Here is a 13,861-nt window from a genome sequence, read left to right as displayed (position 1 = left end):
GTGCTAGCCAGGACTGCTCAGTCCAAGCTTGCGCTGAATCCAGCAGCCCCTGTTCGCAGCTGACAGCCCTGTCCACCAGGGGCAGATGACGGTTTTGCGGGGCCCCGGGCAGCATACTTCCATGCGCATTCAGTGACTCCATGCGCATGCGCAGTGGCGCCATGGCGCATGCGCGGGGCTTTCTGAAGCGCAGGGCCCAGGGCGGCCGCCCCGTTCGCCCTGCCGTATATCCACCCCTGCTGTCCACCACAAACAGGGACTGGTGCCTGAGCAGCCTCTGTTCTGGCACCAGCCACTGTTCACAGGAGTCAGAGCTAGCCATGGACAAGGGCTGCTGCCTGAGCAGCCCCTGCCCACGGCCAGCTCTGCCTGCCGCAAACAGGGGCTGCTTGGTGGCAACAGCCCCTGATCACAGGGGAGCCCACCAGCAGTCCCACCCATCCCCTACATTGCCTCTGATAGAGCCAGTGGGGGGGCAGGCGGCACCCCAGAGACTCTGCTAGGGGGAACTGACTTTTAAGCTGGGTCTCCTCAGCACAGACTCCTGTCCCCCTCCCTTTGCTGCCTCTATGGGGGGTGCCACAGAGAGCATGGGGTGAGTGGGGACCGCTTGAGTCCCTGCTCACCCCATGCTCCCTGTGGCACTACTGCTTTTGAAATGTACAAGAGTCTCGGAGAGCTCTTGTGCATTTAAAAAGCAGAAGCGCCAGCAGTGGGAATGGTTTGAGCCATTTTCCTGTTGTGCTTCTGCCTCCGCTGTCCCCCATGGAGCCAGTGCTGGGGGAAACCAGCTTTAAGCCAGTTCCCCTCAGCTCTGGCCCTGCTCCTCCAACCCTTGCTGCCTCTCTCTGACAGACACAGCAAGGGATGGGGAGGCGGAGCAACTAGTTGAGTCGCTACTTGACTAGTCACTAACATCCCTCGTTCAAGAGTTCATACCTGTGAAATATTATTCCCAGAATGCTTCCAAAGTCTCTGAACTAGTAGGTTAGTTGCCTTGAAAATGGTAGTTGTATTCCAAGTGCATGCTTCCATTTTGGATTTTTTTTCACTTTACATTTAGTGCAGTTGGATCTCTTCCATCCATTTTGTGAGGTTTCCTGCTCTTTTTGTTCTTTTGTAGCCTTATAACATGTTGAACCTGCTATATGTACTTATTTAAGGCCCAAATTCCTGATTTCTGAAGTTTGGTTGGGAGTGTTATATCTAGGTAGCTTAGCATCTCCTCTTCTTCAATTTAAAAGATAATCAGCTTGGGGGAAGAGACTATACAATATTCTGGTGACTTGAAGCCATGCGAGGCCAAGTCTATCGCTGATGCTTCTCTAATGAAGTCAATGATTAATTTGGACCACTTTTGAAAGCCTTTAAAATATTTAATTTTCTGGCAGGTTTTTGTCATTAGGCACATGATGGATTACATTAGATTAGATAAAATAAAGTTGATATAGTTCAGATTTCGAGAGACCAAAACCCAGCACCATTAGTCAGTAAGGTACAGAGATGAATGACAAATTTGCAGGATAGGAACTACCCAAGGGACTACACAAAGCAACCATTCTCCAAAGTCAAACCAGATGAATTGGTTAATGTACCACTATTTCCCTTTGAAGAGTAATCTGAAGATATATATAAATTGCATATCATCAGTGCTAAATATATGCAGTTTTTCATTTCTAACTGCACAGTTGACACTGAACAAACACTTCTTTTGTTTCATGGCACAAATTAAACCAATTATATTTGTACGCGATTTAAATTTGCTATTTGATTTACACATGTAAAATTAGAAGTATCCAGGAAATTATATCCCGGTTGTCCTGAGCTCCTTCTGCAAAATGCTCAATGTACTCAGCACCTAACAGCAGAGGTCATTATATTTAAACATGATTAGGGATTTTGAATTTACCATAATTTCATTTTTAGCACCTGAGATACCTGTTATAGATCAAGCTTATTCAAAATTGAGCAACAGTATCACAGTGGAATGGGCAGCTGTTCCTGGGGCTACTAGTTATCTACTGACGGCACAGGATGGAGAATCTTTAATTGAAAATACAGTCATAAATTCACCAGGTACAGTGACAGGACTGAAGGCTGCTACACTGTATAAAATTACCATCAGATCTATCAACTCTGGAGGAAGAAGCCTGCCTTCACCTTCAAAGAAAGCAAAGACAGGTAGCTTTTGATTTTATATAGCAACTGTCATATTACTACTGTACAGTGCATAATATATATGCATATGGATCATGGAATTTTCTATCTTTTACAATTCCGGTACAGAAAGTAAAAATAATTCAGGCATTTACTGGTGAGGAATTAGTGCAATCTTGTATTTTTTAATATTGAATATATCGTCATTGCAGTGTTCAGCAATATATATGTGTGTATATATATGTAGTGGCCACATGGGCAATGCATGGGACTGGATTTCTGAATTCAGTTCTCTGTTCTGCGACTGTACTTAACTTCTCTATACTTTCATTTCTCATCTGTATATAATGTGGAGCATGACATAAAGTCTCAATTTTTCAAAAAACTTTACCCTTCTTGAGTGGAAGGTGCTATTTAAGTGAAAGTAGACATAGGCCCATGCATGTAGTGGTTACTCAGTTAATAGATTATTGTGCCATCTAATACATTGCATTTATCACTCACATTTGGACAGTCTCAAAATTTGGCTTTGACTCAACATGAGCAGTATTCAGGCCTGGACTAATGATAAAGTCTAATATATCTAATGTCCCATCAAGACTAGAAATGGAATCAGAGATTCCCAGTCTGCCTGTGGGGCCCAGCATTGAGATTGGGCCTTAAAATCAGAACATTTTTATGAATAGATAAGTTATACTGAGTAAATTTTATAGATTTCTTAAGTGTGCGAGTTATGATTTTTCTCTAAAGCCTAGACAATTGGTCAATTGATAGTCTAGGCTCACAGGGAGAAGAATATAAAGCAGTACCAATAAAATATTTAAATCTCTTTATGGCATATATAGTTGATTCTGTTTACCCTATGTTGAATTTGACTTTTCTAACTTTTAGACAGCACAGCTATTAATGGAAATCCCAATAGTTAATGTATATTTGTAATTAACAGTCTTGGCTGCACCAGTCCTGTCTGTAAGTTCTCCAAGTTACGACTCCATAGTGGTGAGGTGGGAAGCTGTAAATATGGCAGTTGGATTCTCTGTGTCCATCATGAGATCAGATGGTTTAGGCAGCATGATGAAAGAGAACACCACCCAAACCTCCTTGGTGTTTACCAGTCTAGATCCAGGAACTCTTTATACCATCAAGGCACATGCCTGGAATGTTAATGGAATACCAGGAGATGATTTTACATACAACCAAATAACAAGTAAGAACTATTTTCTTGAACCAAACTTAGTATAAAATTATAAGTTATGTGTGTTTTTGACGAGACATTGTTCAAATGGAGGTATAGCAATTTATGCCAGTTCTAGGCTCAGGAAATATTCTAGAGGATATGGGCCAAATTTTATAAACTGTGCATTTTAGGCACATCTACTATTGATTTCACTTGAGGTTTTGCCAGACCAAAAACTGAGAAAAAGAGCATAGGACATGTCCATTAATATTTATATAAATACAAACATTTCCATTGAATATTAATATCAGAGCAATTGTTTAAAAAGTTCTGTATAACTGTAATAGGTATAAGATGTTTGGGGTCTATGCCACAAAAATTAGGGTCTATGCTTGGATGTAACATTTTCCAAAATTTGGGGATGTTTGGATTCCAGGTACTGGTTGAGGATCATCTTTATAACAAGCCAGATACAGTGAAACTTTTGTTATCTGGCACTCTGTTAACCAGGAAACTTTGTTAACCAGCAATGCCCCCAGCCACAATACTGTCACATCTTCAGGTGCACAGGCCTGTCTTGGTTTACTATGATTGGCTTAACATTTTTTTTATTTGAGAAGTACTAATTATCTTTGACTCAAAATAGAAATGAGAGACCAACTGCCTCACACTACAAAACTACCAATATTAAAAACTTGAGTTTTACTATTATTGTCCATTAGTTTTTCGTAGGTTGATGGGACCCTCAGGTAACCAGAATTTTTAGATAACCGGAACGCCCTAATCCTCGAGCGTGCTGGATAACACAGGTTTTACTGTACTAAGCCTGTGTCTGCACTACATCCTTAGATCAATGCTCTGAGATTTGATCCACTGGTAGTCGATTCAGTGAGTCTAGTTAAGACCCACCAAATCAATCGCAAATTGCTCTGCAGTTGCTCTACTCTACCCCAGACAAGAAGAGTAAGTGAAGTTGATGAGTGAGTTTCTTCCATTGCCCCCCCCCCCCCCCACTTGGTGTAGATTCTGTGGTAAAATGACGTATGTTGTTCACATAGCTGAAGGTCGACTTAGGTCGACTTTCTACGGTAATTTAGAGGTAGCATAAGTGTATTTACAGTTCTTTCTAAATAATGTAGGTCCTCATGCACCATCAGATATTCAAGTTGCTTTTGATAGTGGAGCTTTGAGAGCCACTGTTTCTTGGATGCCGACAGAGGGGACTTTAAATTACAGTGTGACAGCCAGTTGTGAAGCCTCCAATCTGAACTGTAGCACATCTTCCACTTCCTGCACTTTGGCTTCACTCCATTGTGGATCTGAGTACTCTGTTTATGTTGTAGCAAATAATGGTGCGGGATCCAGTAAACCTACAGACGCAGTGAGTTTAAGAACTGGTATGTGAGCTAAAACAACTGTTGTATAACTCATAATACTATTTCTTTTTTGCCAAGAAATCAGAGAAGAAAGCAAAAGTTACCTACATTTTAGCTTAATATTAAATTGTCTCAGGGGAATGTGTTCTACAAATCATTCAGTAAGATATTTCAGAACAGTTAAGTACTGTCAATGCCTGCCCTCTACGTGGTATTACACTCACATCTTATTTGAAAGGATTTCATTATTATATATATAAACTGCCTCCTCCTGGTAGTCCATTGCAGAATTCTTTTAAGTACTAATGTATCCATAAAACAGTGCACTGAAACACTGTTTCACTGCTGCATTTTACTTTATGGAAAAAATATTTTTAAAATAAATTTAATTGTATTTTGTTCCAAGACACACCAGTATAAATCTCAAGTATCTCTACCAAAGTAAAGTAACACAGAGAAGAATCTGCTCCATCGTGTTTTTATAAACATATTGTTTTATCTCTAGCTTTTCAATTATTATGTATTTGAAAGTTTGGGGCAATCAGCAATTTTATATTGACAGATGATACAAATTGCACGTATCTTCATTAGCCTGGCTTCTTGCATCTCCTGGGGATTTCTCCCCAGAAAAGGGCAGGCATTGTTTTACCACCATTGCCCACCCAGTGATTATTCCAGGGACAGTCAATTTAAATTTCCTTATGGGTTGATTAGTAGCAGTTCATCCCTTTCTCTGAGTATGACCCCTTTTTAGCCTATATCATCTTCTTTTGGGGGGGTTGGTTTCAAGTTCTTTCGTGAAGGGGATATTATAGGCATCTTCTTCATTACCTCCAATGGAGTTTCTGTTGCTCCTGTTAAATATTAACATATTGTGTTTCTTTTATAAGAAAATTAATCCTTGTGTTGAAAAAACCATCTGTTTCTGTGGCTATCATGTTATTGTGGCACTTAATAGTGTGTATTCTGAAACTTTTGTACTTTATGTACGAAATTTCACTCTTGTTCTCTGTAATATGACAGTTGTCTGGGGCACTGTTGAGAGGGTCAAATTAGAGCAAATTGCTTAGAAACAAGGCTACTTACAGCCCAAGATTGGAGGTCCTCCTCTATAAGACACCAAATGAGTTACATAGAGCACTTCAGCTGCCACTCTGGCCAGCAAGAAGCAAGATACTCTAGCTTTACCTGTATCACAAGCAGCACTGCACCTTACCCAGATGAGAGATTATGAAAAACAATCTCACCAAATCTGAACAGGTTCTACTGATTCCAAAGGACCAGCCACATTCCCAGGTCAATCTATGCCTCTGATCTTACCCAAAAGAGCACACTATGCCAATCCTTTAGAATCTAAAATCTAAAGGTTTATTAATTAAAAAAGAAAAGGTTGAGAGTAGAAATTGTTAAAGAAATCGCATTTCCTGATGCAGGCTTTTAGCAGCTTATTTCATCTCTGCTATCTTAAAAGTCTCTGGAGTACATCTTTGATTAGGATAGGTCAACAAATCCTTCTGGGCCTCTTGTCCACAGCAAGTAAAGAGCAGTGAAGTGAAGAGAAGGGGTGAAGACAAATGTGGAGAAACCCTAAGTCCCCTTTTATAATTTTGCTCATGTGGAGGGAATTCCATTGTTCTCCTGTGTGATGGTACCTCCCAAAATGGAGTTTGTCACATGAGCAAGTCACCTATCCATGGTCCTTTTTTAGACAAACAGCCATGGCATACCTGCTGGTCTACAGGTTTGCAGCTGAATTCCTCAGGTCGACATTTAGACTGCCCCCTTTGCACAAGAGAATATGCAAATGAGGTGGTGGTGAATATTGCCGTGCCTCATTTGCATACTTAATGAGCTGCCCTTTTGCGCAAGAGCCATTCTTCCTGAAAAAAAGTGGCAGAACGGCTCTTGCACAAGAGGGGGGTTTTGCGCAAAAAAGAGTAAACGGCTCTTTTTTGCGCAAAAGCCCCTTGTGCAAAAATGGTGGCTCATTAAGTATGCAAATGAGGTGTGGTGATATTCACCACTTCACCTCATTTGCATATTCTCTTCCTCAAGAGGGGGCAGTCTAGACATAGCCTAGGTGTTGAATGGCAAAACTTAAAAGCCATTGTCCATGAATTACAGCTATTCACTGAGTAGCCATCCCTCACATTAGGTGGGCAATACCTTCTGCCAGGGCTCAACAATTACTGTAATCTACTTGCCCGTGGCAAGTAGATTACAAGCCAGCGCAGCCACGCAGCATGGTCAGCGCATGTGCAGCGCCAGAAGCAAACATTTAAAATACCAGTACAGAGCCACCATTCATAATATCACATACAACAATAATATAGGCATATGAGTTGCATAAACAGAAGCAGATAAGCATAAGATTTCAATAGACACCTCAATCGGCCCAGAATTTGGGAGCAAACACACAACAGGGAGTGCAACAGTGATCTGCATGTTTATATTAAAATCCAATAACTTCACACCCTCTGAATCCAGTGCTCACTTTATTTTTATTTCTTTGGATTAATATAAGAATGGCATATTTAGTCAGCAGATACAAGAGGCTTGATTTTCCTCTTATACAAGTGAGAATCAGAAGCAACTCCAAGGAAGTCACTAGAGTTACACCAGTCTAAAACTGGTGGAAGTAAAAGGAGAATTTGCCGAGCATAAGTAGATGGTGTACAAGCTACCCCATACTGAGTGAGAGAGGATAATCTTGTGGTTCAGGCACAAGACTATGAGTCTGACACCTGTATTCTGTTCCTGTTTTTGTCATAGACTCTCTCTGTAAAAGGGGTGAGCAAGAGGCAGCTATCGGGCTGGATTCAGCCTACCAAGCTGCCGAATCCGGCTTGCAGCTGCCTTGCTGGCACCCTTACTACAGAGTGGGAGCAAGCTGCTAATTGTTCTGCAAGCCAGGCAGGGAGGAGAAAGTTTCCCACGCTGTTCCCGCTCTCTAGTAAATTTCCCAAGTTCCTATTGGCCAGTTTCTAGTCAATAGGAGCTGAGAAATTTTGCTCAAGGGAGGGACAGTGAATGAAGCCCCCTTCCTCCCTGTCTGTGCTGGAGCAGAGGCACGTGGAGCAGCTCACCTAGCACATGGGCATGGAGTCTGCAGAGCTGCTGGCTGGGAGCCACTGGGAGGTAAACACCTCCCAGCTAGAGCCTACCTCTGGAAACCCACCCTATCTCTACCCTTAACTGCCTGCCCCAGGCCATCACCCAAACTTCTGTATCACCTCTCCCCACCTCCTCCAGGTAACAACTCCTTCCCAAACACTGCACCCCCTCCTGCACTCTCCCTCAGGCCAGAATTCTCTCTAGCACCCATACAACTTCCCTGATTCAACACTCCATTCCCGTCCTACGTCACTGCCCAAACCCTCTGTACCCATTTTCCCCCTTCTCCCAGATCACAACTCCCTCCCAGATCCTGCACCCCTTTCTACACCCATTCCCAAGGTCAGAATCTTCTCTAGCACCCATAAGCCCTCTTGGACCCTGCACCACAGCTCTCTGCCCCATATTATAACCCCTTCCTTCACCCAAACTCCCTCTCAGACCCCACACTCACTCCTGCACCCCTGTTCTCTATCCCAAGCTCCCTTCTACTCCCCACCCACTGTCCCAGACCCTGCACCCCCTCCACAGAAGTGCAGCCCTTGACCACTTACCAAAATCTTGAAGTGGTCTCCCATTAAAAATTATTGCTCATGACTGCTCTGCAACCTTGGGGAAATCATGTAACCTATTTGTGCCTCAGTTTATAATGATGACATGTTACCCTAATGTACTGCAAAGGAGTGTTTGTAAGACTTCTAGGATCATAGATTCATACAATACTAGAACAGGTAGGAACCTTGAGAGGTCATCAAGTCTAATCCCCTGCCCTCAAAGCAGGACCAAGCATCATTTAGATAAAGCTACTCAACTTTGGAAGCCTTGGGGGACACATTGATACTCACAGTACATACCAATGGTCGCAACTTAAGTGTGGTTACATCTACATGCAGATATATATGCAAATAACTTCTTTCATACTGACGGACATGAATACAAAGATTCATGCAATCCTACACAACACACGGGCCCCATCTAAGTCAGTTCTGCTGATATTAATAAAATGCAATAGTTACCCGATTTCCACCCATATGACAGCACTTTTAATGAGCAATGACAGTCCAGGAATTTAACTACTAACACACATATATATCAACAGAAGACCATTATATTGACTACCTTTTTGTTTTGGTTCCTTCCCATGGGCCAAGTGTTGAGCCCTGTGTAAACCCATACTGCACCGTGGCGGATCGCATGCGGCCCACAGGCCGCGTGTTGACTAGCCCTGATTTAGATCACCCCTGATAGATGTCTATCCAGCCTGCTTTTAAATATCTCCTGTAATGGAGATTCCACAACCTCCCTAGGCAATTTATTCCAGTGTTTAACCACCCTGTCAGTTAAGAAGTTTTTCTTAATGTCCAACCTAAACCTCCCTTGTTGCAATTTAAGCCCATTGCTTCTTGTCCTGTCTTCAGAGGCCAAGGAGAACAATTGTTTTTCTTCATCCTTGTAACAGCCTTTTAGATATTTGAAAATGACTATTATGTCCCCTCTCAGTCTTCTTTTTCTAAACTAAACAAGCCCACTTCTTTCTGTCTTCTTTCATTGGTCATGTTTTCTAGACCTTTAATCATTTCTGTTGCTCTTCTCTGGATCTTCTCCAATTTCTCCACATCTTTCCTGAAATATGGTGCCCAGAACTGGACACAATACTCAAAGGCTTTGTCTACACTCAAGTTTTTGCTGCAGAAAATATGCTAATGAGGGACTCATTAGCATAAGTCATGACATCATTAGCATATTTACTGCCGTTTCTTTTTGCGCAAGGGGTTTTTGAGCAAAAAGAAGCAGTGTAGCTGCTTCCATTTTGTGCAAAACCCCCATTTTGCACAAGATTCTTATGCCTGTCCTCTTGCTTCTAATATATTTGTAGAATGTTTTCATGTTACCCTTTGTCTTTAACTAGATTGAGCTCATTTTGTGCGTTAATGTGAGCATATTAGAAAAGTGGTGTGAGGGAGTGAGAAGAGGGCCTGGCAGTGCAGGGGCTAAACAAGGCCTTTTTGCCCAATCAGCCCCACCCTGTTTTACCTGCAGCCAATGCCAGGACTGGAGGGAGAATAAATGGAGGGAACCTGGCTCAGTTAGAGGCTGACCAGCAAACAGGCAGGAGCAGATTCTGCCGTCTGTAGGACCTGAGCCAGAGCTGTCTGCTGAGTTGGCCGCAGGAGGACATAAGCCTCCAACCCCTCCCTCAGGTGCAAAGGGGGAGAACCAGAAGGAAGTTGGACTCTTGGGGCCACGCCCCAAACTGAAGGAACAGACTCTGATAAGCATCCAGAAGTCCTACACCCCAGGCCCCAAGCTAACACGGGGACCTAAGCACAAATGAACCCCGCTGCCTGGGAGACCCATCCACAAGTGAATTAAAATTCTTCAGAAATATGCTGTCAAATACAAAGTATTATAAAGTTCTGCCAACAAACCCAGGTCTGACCTCCAGTAGTCCTGTTATTTTTGTCAGGGATCACTTACATCAAAGACCATATTTTTCTGTTTGTATATTGCTGACCACAATGGAGCCTTGAGTGGGCTTTTGTGTGCTGTCTCACTAGGGATGTTAGATTGTGGGCAATAGAATAGTTGACTAATCACATGGATTTTTAGTAGTTAGTTGGCGATTCTATAGTACCTGGGAGGCAAGGGGAGCAGCTGTATCAGAGGCAGCAGCGTGGGGTGCCAGGCAGAAGTCAGTCTGTGAGGGGAGCCCATTTAAAAACCAATTTTTTTAAAAAACCTCTGATATACAGGCAGCAACATGGGGTCACCGCAGCCCCTGTCTATGGCAGGGGGGATGAGCTCCCCATGGATAGAGGCTGCAGGGGGGTGAGAGGGTGGGAGAGGCTGCCACAAAGCAGCCTCTGTCCTTGGGGAGCTCGGACCCTCCTCCCCCACTGACAGGGGCTGCTGCTGCTAAGCAGTCTCTGCCCTACTCCTGCGCTGGTGCCTCTAATAGATGCAGCAGCACGGGGAGGCGTGCAGGTGGCATTACGGAGCTGGTGCAACTGGCTTTTAAGCTAGCTCCTCCCAGCACCATCTCCTGCTTTCTATCATTTCTTGCTGCCTCTGTATCAGAGGTAGCAAAAGGGGGTAGGCTTATCAATTAATCAGCTGCTTGACTACTCATTCACATTCCTCCCTCAAACACTGATGAAGAGGAGGAGAAGGAGGAAGATGCAAAATTGGTTGATGGCAGGATTGACAAATTTCTATTCCCAGCTAGAGAGGCACCATTATACCGAATTTCTTGCTTGCAGCATAAACCCCTGAACCAAGAAGGGAAAGGGAAAGTGTTATTAAATCAATGAACTACATGATACTTATATCAGAGGGGTAGCCATGTTAGTCTGAATCTGCAAGAACAACGAGAAGTCCTGTGGCACTTTATAGGCTAACAGATTTATTGGAGCATAAGCTTTCATGGGGAAAGACCCACTTCATTAGATGCATGTAGTGGAAATTCCAGAGGCAGGTGTAAACATACAGGCATAAGAAAAGAGTTCCAATCAAGAGTAAGGCTAGAGATAACAAGGTCAATTCAGTCAGGGAGGATGAGGCCCACTTCTAGCAGCTGATGTGGATGTGTGAACACCAAGGGTATGTCTAGACTACATAGCTCTGTCGACGGAGCCATGTAGATTTCTTTATTGGGCAAAGGGAAATGAAGCTGCGATTTAAATAATCGCTGCTTCATTTACATTTAAATGGCTGCCGCGCTGAGCCGACAAACAGCTGATCAGCTGTTTGTCGGCTCAGCACGCTAGTCTGGACACTCCACGGTCAACATCAAAGCCCTTTTTCGACTGCCCCGGTAAACCTCATCCCACGAGGAATAACGGGGCAGTCGACAAAGGGCTTTGATGTCGACCGCTGAGCGTCCAGACTAGCACGCTGAGCTGACAAACAGCTAATCAGCTGCTTGTCGGCTCAGTGTGGCAGCCATTTAAATTAAAATGAAGCGGCGATTATTTAAATCGCCACTTCATTTCCCTTTGCCTACAACCCTATTCTACATGGCTCTGTCAATGGAGCCATGTAGTCCAGACACAGCCCAAGAGAGGAGAAACTGCTTTTGTAGTTAGCTAGCCATTCACAGTCTTTGTTTAATCCTAAAATGATGGTATCAAATTTGTAGATGAATTGTAGCTCTGCAGTTTCTCTTTGAAGTCTGTTCTTGAAGTTTTTTTGTTGCAGGATGGCTACTTTTAAATCTGCTACTGTGTATCCCGGGAGATTGAAGTGTTCTCCTACAGGTTTTTGTGTATTGCCATTCCTGATATCTGATTTGTGTCCGATTATTTTTTTACGTAGGGACTGTCCAGTTTTTCCTGCAATCTAGGGGAGTCTGACTGAGAAATGACAGCAGGCTTTCACCCTTAGGATTAAACAAAGACTGAATAGATAGCAAACAAAAAAAAAGGAGTTTCTCCTCTTTTGGTGTTCACACCTGCACATCAGCTGCTAGAAGTGGGCCTCATCCTCCCTGACTGAATTGACCTCGTTGTCTCTAGCCTTACTCTTGATTGGAACTCTTTTCTTATGCCTGTATGTTTATACCTGACTCTAGAATTTCCACTACATGCATCTGACGAAGTGAGTCTTTGCCCACAAAAGCTTATGCACTAATAAATCTGTTAGGGTCTGTCTACACACCAAAGTTAATTCAAAATAACAGCTGTTACTTCAAATTAACTTGAATAGCGTCTACATAGGTAAACTGCTATTTTGAAATAAATTCGAAATAGCGGGGTGCTTATTTTGAATTTGGTAAAGCTCATTCTATAAGGAATAACGCCAAATTCGAAATAGCTAATTCAAAATAAGTGCTGTGTAGACACTTATTCCAAAATAGGGGGCCTCCAGCCCTTCCCAGTTTCCTCTGGTGGCCACTCTGGGTCAAACCAGGAAAACTGTTCTCTCCTCCAGCCCTGGAGCCCTTAAAGGGATAGACTCTGGCCACAATGTATGCCAGAGCCAGGCCTGCCAGCAGTCGCTGCCCCTCACCCAGTGGCCAGAGAATGAGCCGGGCAGCCAGTGCCATCCTGCTGTCCCCCGTCCAGTCCCCCAGCTCCCAGGAGCCAGCCAGGGGCGGGAGACAGTGGGCATCCTCCTGGACAAGTGCAGAGGAGTAACGGTAGTTCGAATTAGGAGCTTTAATTCGAGCTACCTAGTCCATGCCGCGTGTAGCCGCGAGCAGGGAGTTCGAACTACGGGGCATTTAAAAATGGCAGTGCCCAGGAACATGCAAATAAAGCCCAGGATATTTAAATCCTGGGCTTCATTTGCAAGTTTGAATGCCTACATTAGCCACCCTAGTTCGAACTAGGGTGGCAGTGTAGACATACCCTAAGATACCACAGGACTTCTCGTTGTTCTTACATGATACTTATTTGTTAGGGTTATTTTGGATGCTGCCATAAAATGAAACCTAAGCAAAAAGACCAAAGTCAACAACTCATCTGGGGCAGTTACACAAGGTGTTCGTGCATTCAGGACATCCCTTGCCAACCGTTATTCAACCCATTTTGCTGAATGCTACCCAAACCCACAAATTGCTAATATAGGATATTCCGCTTCCTTGTTGAAATACAACATAATGCCTGTGCGGCCACTTATGTGTGGCCCTTAACATGGGATCTTTTTCATGCATGTGACTGAAATAATGTGTACTTTGTTCTACAGAAGTTTTGTAAATTGTTCATGCCTTTACTCTTTACACACTCATATTTTCATATGGGCTGTGTCTAGACTGGCCAGTTTTTCCAGAAAATCAGCCACTTTTCTGGAAAAACTTGCCAGCTGTCTACACTGGCTGCTTGAATTTCCGCAAAAGCACTGACAATCTCATGTAAGATTGTCAGTGTTCTTGCGGAAATACTATGCTGCTCTCATTTGGGCAAAAGTCCTTTTGCGCAAAAGGGCCAGTGTAGACAACCCAGATTTGTTTTCCGCAAAAAAGCCCCGATCGCGAAAATGGCGATCGGGGCTTTTTTGCGGAAAAGCACGTCTAGATTGACACAGACGCTTTTCTGCA

At 43.4% G+C, this 13,861-nt stretch overlaps 1 protein-coding gene across 7 annotated transcripts in view; it reads left to right on the top strand.

Moving 5' to 3' along the window:
* The window catches only part of FNDC7 (fibronectin type III domain containing 7), a 30,748-nt gene that overhangs the window by 6,783 nt on the left and 10,104 nt on the right, over positions 1-13,861 (top strand). For all 7 annotated transcript variants that reach the window (XM_075936658.1, XM_075936659.1, XM_075936655.1 and 4 more), the window contains 3 exons: positions 1,927-2,181; positions 3,104-3,364; positions 4,474-4,731. In XM_075936658.1, coding sequence (XP_075792773.1) covers positions 1,927-2,181; positions 3,104-3,364; positions 4,474-4,731 — 774 coding nt within the window. The remainder of the gene's footprint in view (positions 1-1,926; positions 2,182-3,103; positions 3,365-4,473; positions 4,732-13,861) is intronic.

The sequence above is a fragment of the Pelodiscus sinensis genome, chromosome 9, assembly GCF_049634645.1.
Source record: "Pelodiscus sinensis isolate JC-2024 chromosome 9, ASM4963464v1, whole genome shotgun sequence".
NCBI lineage: Eukaryota > Metazoa > Chordata > Testudines > Trionychidae > Pelodiscus > Pelodiscus sinensis.
Note: the sequence above shows the minus strand (reverse complement) of the source record. Positions and strands in the feature narration are given on the sequence as shown.